Source organism: Phodopus roborovskii, unplaced genomic scaffold (assembly GCF_943737965.1).
Source record: "Phodopus roborovskii unplaced genomic scaffold, PHOROB, whole genome shotgun sequence".
In the NCBI taxonomy this organism is placed as follows: domain Eukaryota; kingdom Metazoa; phylum Chordata; class Mammalia; order Rodentia; family Cricetidae; genus Phodopus; species Phodopus roborovskii.
The window spans coordinates 21,586,506-21,597,711 of NW_026126459.1; the positions used below are offsets into that span (position 1 = coordinate 21,586,506).

The 11,206-nt window shown below is 42.3% G+C and overlaps 1 protein-coding gene across 1 annotated transcript; it reads right to left on the reverse strand.

The window, feature by feature from the left end:
- Positions 1-1,771: 1,771 nt before the first annotated feature.
- On the reverse strand, positions 1,772-9,849 carry LOC127225645 (olfactory receptor 10AD1). The gene is made up of 3 exons (XM_051189118.1): positions 9,827-9,849; positions 5,007-5,126; positions 1,772-2,786 (listed from the first exon to the last, which is right to left on the reverse strand). The coding sequence occupies exons 1-3, from the start codon at positions 9,847-9,849 to the stop codon at positions 1,823-1,825; spliced, it is 1,107 nt and encodes a 368-aa protein (XP_051045075.1). The 3' UTR covers positions 1,772-1,822.
- Positions 9,850-11,206: the final 1,357 nt, after the last annotated feature.

Below are 11,206 nucleotides of genomic sequence, written 5' to 3' on the forward strand. Positions count from 1 at the left end.
TCTTCAACTTCTGTTCACTATTGAGCTCTTAGGACATTAAGTTTTGATGTGGAAGTTGTCTGTACTATTTTAGGATACTAAGCACCTGTTCTGGCTTGTAACCTGAAGATGCCAGTAGCAACTCTTCCCAACACTGTCAAATTGTCATTGGTTGATCTAGACCATAGAAAAAGGGATAGAGGTTGGGAAATGCAAGGGAAAGGACAGGGCAGACTCACCAATAGTGTGATGGGAGATGCCATTCTGTAAATATGTTTCTCGTATTGGTTAATAAATAAAGCACTGTTGGCCAATAGGAAAGCAAGATAGGTGGTACTAGGAGACAAGGAGAATTCTGGAAGAGCTAGGAGAAGATTCAAAATGTAGGGCAAAGAGAGTAGAACTCTAGACCCTCTCTCTGGTAAGCCAAGACCATATGGAAATACATAGATTGATAGAAATGGGTTTATATTTAAGACAGACTAGTCAATAAGTAATGCTAGTAACAGGCCAACAGTTTTATATCTAATACAACATCTCTGTGTGTTATTTGAGGCTGGCATGGATCTGGGGGTGGGGGAAACTGCTTGTAACAATAGTGAGTGAATTTTGAAAACAGCAGAAGATAAGAAGGAATCATCAAATACTATAAGGTTAAATTATGCAATGTATATCTAGGATAATGATGACATTGCCAGGTGGAACCAACTATGGTGGTGCAATCAAGTAATTCCAGTACTTGAGAGACTGGGCCAAGAGAATCAAGACTTGTAGACTCTACTTCAAAAGAAAAAAGTTTAAAACATCTGAAAATAAATATGAATAAGTATGAGCATATGTCAGAATGTTCTAATCCTATCTGTGCATACACATTTGCACCTGCACACATAAGTAACATGCAAACAAACACACACACACACACACACACACACACACACACACACACAGAGAGAGAGAGAGAGAGAGAGAGAGAGAGAGAGAGAGAGAGAGAGAGAGAGAACTGCTCCCCAAACACAAAACAGATTATCTTCTGCAATTGCTTTTCCTTGAAAACCATACCTGTCTCTCAGTTTATGAAATATGTTTCTTTGCCTTGCACATCTGCCTCCAAGAATGAAAGTGTGTTACTAAGGCATTGGGTGTGCAGAGGTTTTTGTATTCAGACATGCACCAAGGGAATCTGGTTGTTTTTCCAAGGAAAGGAACACTAAATTTGTTTTATGTCCAGAAGGCTGGAATGAACTTGCTCTCTAGCTGGGTGACCTTTGTACAATACATGTGACTTGGAACTTTCAGGGACTGGAGCCTCCTCCACAACCTGCTAGTACACTCCTTTTTCTCAGTCACTCTATAGAACCTATCTTTTTGGAAGTTGTCACATGTGTTTTTACAAAGAGTTTTGATGTAGCCACATCTGATCTGCATTTAGCTTACTTGTTCTTCAGAGACCTAGGTATGTTTTGTTGTGTATGCAAGGTTCAGTTAACCACCACAAGAATAGTTTTCACCAGATTATGCTGTATTTAAATATGCCTAAAATAATCAACTTGGGGTCAGACTCTGGATGTTTGAACCAACCTTGACTACTGATACATGTGTTGAACTGCCTCCTTGCCTCCCCCAGCTTTTTTCTCTGTTGCCCATTCAAGTCACAGAGATATTCCCTCCCCGTTACTAAGGAAGTTGGAGAAGATCCATCCGTGCTGAAAGCCAACTAGAGATATGAGATATGAACACAGAAACAATTTCGTCTTGAGTTTAGTGTTAAGGAGGTCATGGGTATTCATTCCTGGAGTCTGGCAGAGGTGGTGAGGCCCAGGAAACTTCTCTATGGATCTTCCTCCTAGGCAGACTCTGCCTGAGCCAGGTTGCCTCTCCCAAGGGCCCTCCCCATGGCTCCCTTCATTTCCTTGTTGCGGAAACTGTAGATGATGGGGTTGCACATGGGGGTGATGATGGTGTAGAGGAGGGAGAAAGGCTTGTCTTTGTCAGGCCCATGTGTACTGCGGGGATTCATGTAAGAGAACATGGCTGAGGTGTAGAAAAAGATGACCACAGTCAGGTGGGAGGCACAAGTGGAGAATGTCTTCCCCCTACCTGAGGAGGAGGCTCTGCTAAGGATGGAGGCCAGGATGCGGGCATAGGAGGTGACGATGAGCACCATGGGGCTGAGCAGCACGACAATGGCATCAAGAAAGATCAACTTCATGCTGAACTGAGGGTCCCCACAGGAGAGGGCAATCACTATGGGGGCCTCACAGAAGAAGTTTTCTATGTGGTTGTCTTTGCAGAAGGGATTTCGGAATGACATATACTCAAGAAAGATGCCATTGACCATCCCAAAGATCCAGGAAGAACACACCAGCCTGACACACACCTGATGGCTCATGATCTGGGCATAGTTCAGTGGGTGGCAGATTGCAACATAACGATCATAGGCCATGAAAGCCAAGAGGATGCACTCGGCCACACCCACAAAGAAGACCAAGTACATCTGAGTCATACAAGAGACAAAGGAGACAGTGTGGTTCTTGGTCACCAGATGGATCAACATCTGTGGGATGGTGGTGGTGATGAAGCAGATGTCCAGGAAGGACAGGTGTCCAAGGAAGAAGTACATGGGGCTGTTGAGTCTGGGGTCAGTCCAGGTGATGAAGATGATGAGGCCATTCATGGCCATGGCGAGGCTGTAGAGAGCCAAGAAGAGGGTGAAGAGCAATGCCCGTGTGGAAGGGGAGCTCTGCTCAAAGCCCACGAGGACGAACTCTGTCACTGTGCTGCTGTTCCTCAGGGCAGCTGTCTGGGGCCTGTTTGAGGAGGGGGCCAGGAAAAGCATAAAGGACACAGATGTATGGAAGGTGAGATGTTCCCCTGGACCCAGAAACCCAGCAAGCGGCTTTACCCAGGTGACAGTAAAAGTTTTGGAGCTTAGTAGTCTCTGGTAAATCTGTGGAGGAATGGTATAGTGAAAATGCCAGGGTCACTAGAGGCTCTCTATATAAATTCCAATTTTAGAAGTTGAGGAAGTGATGATGGTCCCCCTTAGTCTGGACTGATGAGACACCCTGTGAAATGGAGCAAGTGTTCCAGGTCCTTCACCATCAAAGGGCTGCTTCAACATTAAATGCTGTGACTCATGCCAGATAAGCCCATCCCCTATGGAGGGATACTCTCTCAGCCTAGATACATGGGGGAGGACCTAGGTTCTACCCCAAAGATGTTACAGATTTTGATGATCCCTCATGGAAGGCCTCACTCTCCCTGAGGAGTGGATGGGGGATTGGGGGGAATGGGAGAAATGGAGGGAGAGGGAACTGGGATTGGTGTGTAAAATAAGATAGTTTTTAAAGGAAATTGGTATGAAGTACATGAGGAAGTGTCCTCTAGAACACTGTATTCTGTCTTTACATACTTAATTTAAGGAGAAGAAAGGCTTGGGGTTTTAAAGAGTAGGAGTCAAGTCACTCAGATGACAGTGAGTAGCAGTCATTTATCGATCATTCCAGTGATCTATGCTTTCCCAGACTCACTTACCTGGAGAGGTTGATCCATCATACTGTGCACAGGGAAAAGGAGCCTAGCTGGAGAAAGAGCTTCCTTAATAGGTGTCACCTTTCCTTTACAGTCAGATGTGCATACCACTGAGCAGAAAGAATCCAACCACCTTTCAAAGAGGGGGATGAATGAGCAGGGATCACAGATACTAATCTTTCTGGAACTGAACTGTAGGGAATGTTGGCCACCCTCACACCTGTGAGTACATAGTATTTATCTTATAACTTTCGAGAGTTAGTGTTCACAATTTGTATACTCATTTTCTCATTACTGTAACATTTAGGGAATCATGATGTTCAGATTAAATCTCTTATACTTTCATCTTGTTTGGAGTTAAGATGTATTAGATTCTGTTGGGCAGTAGTGGCACAGCCTTTAAATTCAGCACTCTGGAGGCAGAGGCAGGCAGGTCTCTGAGTTCAAGGCCAGCCTTGTCTACAGAGTGAGTTCCTCGATAGCTGAGGCTATGCAGAGAAACCCTGTGTCAAACAACAAACAAACAAATGATGTATCAGATCCCTTCTACCTGCACATGTTTCAGAGGGCCATTGTATGCCTGCTGAACTCTATGTTCTTCATCACCTGCCTTCAGTTCTTCCTCTTCTATTCTCTCTTTGGGATACCATCATTTTGTCTTCTATGTGATCCCCCTTTTTCATGCTTCCAACTCCTACTAATTCTTATGCCTTTCTCCTCCCCTCATTATTATCATTCAACTATATAAGTCCAATTGAGCTCTCTTAACTTTCAAGTTCTCAAATATTCTTCCTGCCATATGGAGGCTCCATTCCCTGTCATGGCTATTCCTTGAAGGGCCAGACTAGCTCCCTTGTCATGACTACTCTTTGAAGGGCTAGATTCCATCTAAGTGAAGGGAGATTTCATTTTTTTTTTCTTTTTCAAGACGGGTTTCTCTGTGTAGCTTTGGAGCCTGTCTTGGAACTAGCTCTTGTAGACTAGGCTGGTCCTGAACTCACAAAGATTCACCTGCCTCTGCCTCCCAAGTGATGGGATTAAAGGCATGCACCACCACCACCTGGCCATAAGTGAGGTTTCTTGGTCGATCATGGTATCAGCTGGGACTATTCCTATCATCTTCACTTTGGAAAGTTCTGGTGCCTAGGGCTACTCTGGTGATCTGGAAAGGAAAGGGAAATTAAAGGACATAATTTAATACGGGCTCACAATCCTGTACTCAGCAGGTATGTTGAGACTAAAGCTAATGGTTGGGCAACATAAGTCATCAGTGAGCTACAATCCATAGAATTCTTGGACTCAGCCAAAAAGAAATTGGAATTTAACTGGAGGACTCACCAAGTCCCACTAAAGGACAAATGCTTGCCCGTAGTTCACTGAGAAGAAATAACATTCTGTGCTGGCCAGCATCCAGTGCCTTGGTGGAAACCACCAGCAGTTGGCCAGTCAGGCATCTGTGTAAAGACACAGGATTTTAGAAAGCAAACCACACCTACCTCATTCCGTGGCTCTGCTGCTCATGCGTTGTCACCGAATCACTGTCCCCAGTAACAGAGATGGCATAGTGTTTGAGGAAGAGCTGCTCCAGGGAGGATGGTCTGAGCTGGTGGGCCAGTCTGCAAGACAGTGGTATGTGGTGACCTTTTCAGTTCTGTGACATCAATGCTATTGCAAATGTCTTCTTAAGCAAATTTACCACATTGCATGTGCAGCTCATTATAGAGCAGGTGGGGGCTCTCTGTCTCATATTGCCATTTGGTAATGCACACTCTTATCTGCTTGCTTTTCAAATTGTATATATTTTTGTTTTTGTTCTTCAGTACAGGGGTTCTCCATGTAATAGTCCTGGCTGTCCTGAAACTTTCTTTGTAGATCCTGCCTCTGCCTATCAAATGCTGGGATTAAAGACCTCACCACCACCACCCCTCCAGATTATAAATTTTGACCTTATTGCCTTTAAAATTTTTTTGTTCATGATTGCGATTTTTCTGGTAGGCTAAAGGGCATCATAATGGTCTTCTGCAGACTTTACAGAGAAAAAATACCATCCTCAACTCTACCGATTCTTAAAGACCAAAGGGTCTTTGATCTCAGTAAATTAGCAACAATTTAAAACATAGTTTATGAATATCATGACATTTGAGTCTCTATTTTATTACTGTTATAAGGAAATTTAATCTGAGTGAAAAGTCATGGGTAATTTAGTTTGGACAATGAAGTAATACAGTTTATAGCAGAAAGGAATAAAGAAAGACTTTTCTGTAAATCTTGTGTTGTTATAGTTGATTTAACTGACCCACTATTCTGACCCTTTCAGAACCATCTACAAGCAAAATAGAAACTTCCCAAAGGTTCAAGAACCTCTAAAAAGAGCAGTTGTTTGTACTAGGTGATCAGCCATGTGAGTGGAGCATAGCCATCTTTGTTACTGCCCCTTTGGTTTACCATAGACTTAATGGGTAGGGAAATAAAATCTATACACTGCTAGGAGTTGTATTAGTTAGGGTTCTCTAGAGAAACAGAAGTGATAGAATGATCTATACATACATAAAGAGAATTTATTAGAGTGGTTTACAGGCTATGGTCCAGCTAGTCCACCAATAGCTGTTTCCTGACAGAAAGTTCAAGAATTCAGTAGTTGTTCAATGAGGCTGCATGTCTCAGCTGGTCTTCTGTATATGACAGAATCCAAAGAAGTAGGCTCCAATGCCAGTGAAGGAATGCCTCAGCAGCAGGATATGTGAACTTGACAGTAAGAATGGGAGCAGGAGAAAGTCAAATGCTTCTTTTTTCCACAAGAGGGTGTGGCCCAGATTAAATGAGGATTGTCCACATTTAATGATCTGGATTTAAGGTGGGTCTGCACAACTCAGATGATCTGGATTAAGGAAAATCCTTCACAAGTGTGCCCAGCAGCTTGGGTTTTTAGTTAATTCTAGATGTAGTCAAGCTGACAACCAATGACAGCCATTGCAGATGTCCTGATAACTGTTTTCTGAAGGTAATTGTCATAACATAACAGTCCTAACCTGTGTCTGTTCTTCAATCACACCACCACAGGGGATAGGATATACCTCCCTAACTTGTTTTTGTAGAAAAAAAAACTTGTTGTTCCTCTGATTATTCTGGTTCTCCTGGCAGTGGCTCTCTCTAGGACAGTGGCTCTCAACCTGTGGGTTATGATTCCTATGGGGGGGCATCAAATGACCCTTTCATGGGGGGGTCACCTAAGACCATCAGGAAACACAGACAGCAAAATTACAATCACGAAGTAGCAATGGGAATAATTTTATGGTGTAGGAAGTGTCACTACAACATGAGAAACTATACTGAAAGGTCACAGCATTAGGAAGGTTGAGAACTGCTCTAGGGCATTCTCTGTCCCTATTTGGGAGGTTTTGTTGCCATCTACAGCTACCAATGGCTAGAGAACAAAGGCTGCCTAACTCCAGGTTTCTGTGCTCACAGTTAAATTAGCAACAATTTGAAGGCAGGATTTAAATGCACCTGCAAGACCCAAGATAAATGATAAACAGATATTTATTAGGAAAGCTCTTACACAAATAATAGTAAATAACCACCATGGTCTTCCTGCTCCAAAAGATGCAGTCTCTGCCTGTCCAATGCTGTCGCCACAACCCAAGAGTTGCCAGCTCCTCCTTTTCCTTATAAGGGGTCACATCTGCACCTGGTGCCACGCCCCTAGATGTGGCTACCCCTGCAAGTTCACTGACTAAGCAAGGTGCCGCTACATTTCCCGTTTTTGTCTAAATAAGAGGGTTTTATACAGATATAAAAACTATATTCAATGATATCATATAGCAAGTATAGTCCAGGAGAAAGAAAAGTTAAAAACATACACAAATTTAGACCTACAACCAGAAAGAGACACATTAAGCAAGAAGCACATACTAAATGTCTAGTTCCAGGGTAATGGCATATAACAGAGATTACTCCAATAGCTGTCCTATTCTGGAAAGCGTTAAGTCTTGTACCTAATATGCTCTAGCTAAGATAAGAGAGGATACTAGCTGTGACTGTCTAGTCTTCAATCTCATCAAAGACCTGAGAAGGGAAATAACATTACTTGGGTAAGTAGGAAGTGCAAGTGGGTGACTTTCTAAAGGTGCAAGAAATGACAGACACAACAGGCTACCTGGATAGTCACCTACAGTCTCACAGTTACATCGGGGCAACCAACTTTGGCTAAGGCCTAGAGTGTCTGACAGATCATCTCAGAAGCAGGGAAATTTGAAAAACTGTCCTATTCTTTTTTTATGGAAGAGGTCACATGTAATCATATCTTTAGCTTTGTTGTATACACAGTATTGAGTTAATTATCACCAGAAAACTTCTTCCAAAAGTGTGCTGTGTTTAAATATGCCTAAAATAAACTGCCCAGTGTGAGACCCTAGTACCAACACCACCTACTGACTCACATTGAACAGAATTTCTTTCTTGTTTTACATGGATTATACTCTTCTGGCCCTGGTGGTCGCAGAGATTCTCACAGGAATGAGCATCTAATCCCACCACCAGGTCTTTCTTGAGAAAGACTTCTCAGGAGAAGTCTAGGGAAATCATTTATTTGGCTCCCAACTCTTATGGGGGAGAGGTCCTAGATCTCATGAGTGGGGTGATTGCATGATGAGCTATTTCTCCTGGAGCTCTTAATGGCCTAATGCTAAAAGTAGCTAGAACACTCTAGGCTGCTTCCTCCACAGGCCTGTGATCCAATTTTGCCTTCACATTTAAAAGAAGAAATGACCTAAGGACATCAATAAGCAAATGGGAATGGAGTGAAAAAATTCAATAGTGGGTTTATAACAATCAGGAAATGACACTGGGTCTTATTCACCATAAAGGTGACCTTTCAGGCCTTAAGTGTAATAGAGAAACTCAAACACAGAGAGTCCTTGACTAAATATAGATGATCTTTAGATGTGCAATGTTATAAGCTCAAACAATTTAGATGTTCAAAGCAACTCCTTAGTAAGAAAGATAATAATAAATTTGAAAATGGGCAAACTACTTGAATAGACATTTCTCAAAATAATATAGACAAGTAGCCAATAGGAATATGAAGAAAACACCCAACAGCTTACAATCAGGGAAATGCAAAGCCATAGGAGATATGAACTCATACTTGTTAAGAACAAGAATAGCTGCCATCAAAAAGGTGAAAGGTAAGTGTTAGCAAGGATGTGGAGAAAAAGTATCATTCTTGCACACTGTTGGTGGGGATGTGAGTCCTGCCATTATATTAAATGTGGTGTTTCCCAAACAAGTTTGAAGTAGGTGTAGCATCTGATGCAGCAGTACCTTGTTTGAAGGAGACTAAATTAGCATAAATAGGATACTGGAGAGCATCTTCCATGTTCACTGCCACTGTTTATGTTTATGAAATCAAAGGTCTTGTTACTGGAAATTTTGGGGGGACCTGCCATGGTCACCAAATGTTACCCAGGAAATCAGGGGATCCTCTTGGGGTTCTTAGTTTTGTTAATAAAAGAACTTAAGAACAGACTCTGAAGAAAGGTCAAGGACACATTTATTAGCCTTTAAATGAAAAATCCCAGGGCAGGCAAGATGTAAACCTTGGCAGCTGCCCAGAGAAGGGAAATGAAGAGAAAAAGAGGAAATTATAAGCAGATATATGATGGGGAAGAGGGCTTTAGAGAAAGAAAGGCCCAAAGTCCCAGAGGAAGCATATTCCACTATGGCCAGTGACCAAAAAAGAACATTATGTCCTTCTGAGAGAGGATTCAAAAGGGTGGGCAGACCTGACAGAGCCTCATGGTGGCTCGGGGAAGAACCTAAAATATCTCATTAAAAGGCTGTGAATGAAAACTCCTGGAGAGAAGCTGTGTTTGCAGAGACTGATTTACTGCATAGAGCTGCCGGACTGTGGAGAGACTGAAATGTTACAGCTCCAGAGGCTAACTTCTATTGGTCTAGCTTTAGCTCCTGGAATTATCATTCCTTGTCCATCTCTGTCAGAACTAACATCCCTCAGTTAATAGATAAAAACCTTTTGGAATCTGTTAACTAAGTAACCACTAGCTTCCACCAACCCACAACCTAAAAATGTCACCAATAGCATCTTGGGCATTGTGATAGTATGAAAAGAAAATGGCACCCAAAGGGAATGGCACTATTATGAGGTGTGACCTTATTGGAGTGGGTGTGATCTTGTTGGAGGAAGTATGTGACTGTGGAGGCAGGCTTTGAGGTCTCATATACACTCAAGATACCTCCCAGTGTCTCAGACCACTTCCTGTTGCCCGTGAGATCAAGGTGTAGTTCCTTCTCTCACCTTTGCTCCTTCTCCAGCACCATGTCTGCCTACATGCTGCTTTGCTTTCCACCATGATAATGTACTAAACCTCTGAACTGTAATCGAGCCTCCCCTATTAAATGTTTTTCTTTGTAAGAATTGCCAAGGTCATGATGTCTCTTCACAGCAATAGAAACCCTAAAACAGGCCTGTATAAAAGGTTACCTCATCTTTCTGTAACCAACTCTCTGATATATTACCAATTCACTTTAAGCTGGCCTTGCTGTTATGAAACACCATGACTAAAACAACGTGGAGAGGAAAGGGCTTATTTGGCTTCTGCTTCTACTTGACAGTTCATCACTGAAGGGAGTCAGGACAGGACAGCAGGGTGGGAACCTGGATCAGGAGCTGATGTAGAGGCCATGGAGGGCAGCGGCTTACTGGCCTGCTCAGTACTTGCCTACAGCCTGATCTTATGGAGGCATTTCCTCCGTTGAGGCTCCCAGGGAACCTGCCTGACTTCATTTTGAAGGCAGGAGCCATTTTGTTGTATTGTTAAAAACAAGTTTCCATTTACGGTAAGAACTGAATTTCTATTTTTAAGTTTCTGTTTCCTGGAACCTGGCCTGCCCCAACCCATGACCTTGACTTGTTTTTGAGAATACCCTGGCCCTTCCAGTGACCACATGATGATGACTTTGGTGGTGATGGGTTTTTTTTTTTTTTTGTTTCTTGAGATTTTCCTATACTTACTAACTGCTCCATCATCTAGCTTCTGTAAACCTGCTTTGCAGCTACTCATGGTTCTACTCCATAAAAGGGTCCCTGAGAAATGGACATAAAACTAGCCAGCACACCTTGATCTGTGACCTTCTTTGTTCTGTAAACTGTACTACTTCATGAAACTGCTTCCATGTTGGAACATGGAATTTAAGGTAACCTAAATCTGTGCCCCAGGCCATGGTCACTCAAAATGGCCCCAGAATAAATTATTTCTAATTCCCTTTAAGATGAGAGTTTTGTTTTGTTTTGTTTTTTTTTGCTTGTTTTTTTGTTTTCTCATAGACAGGGTTAATTATTTCCTCCCATTTCTTTAGCTTGACTTAAGGATATTTACTATCCTAGGAAGTAGTCCAAACTTGCTGAGAAATGGTCTCATTTCCTGAGGAAGTAATCACCCTCAGCCAGATGACTGATCTGCCCTACTGGAATGTTAAGTGTCCACCTGTGTCAGATACTCCATTTTCTTGACTGGAGAAAATGGTTTTCTTTAACCAGATCTTTATTGTTACTGTAACAATATCCATCAGCACATGAGCAGACTTCAGAAATACATGACATTTATTTTTTGAAATATCATTTAGCCTTTAAAAAGCAGGAAATCTTACTCTTTGGGATAATGCAGAAGAACTTGGA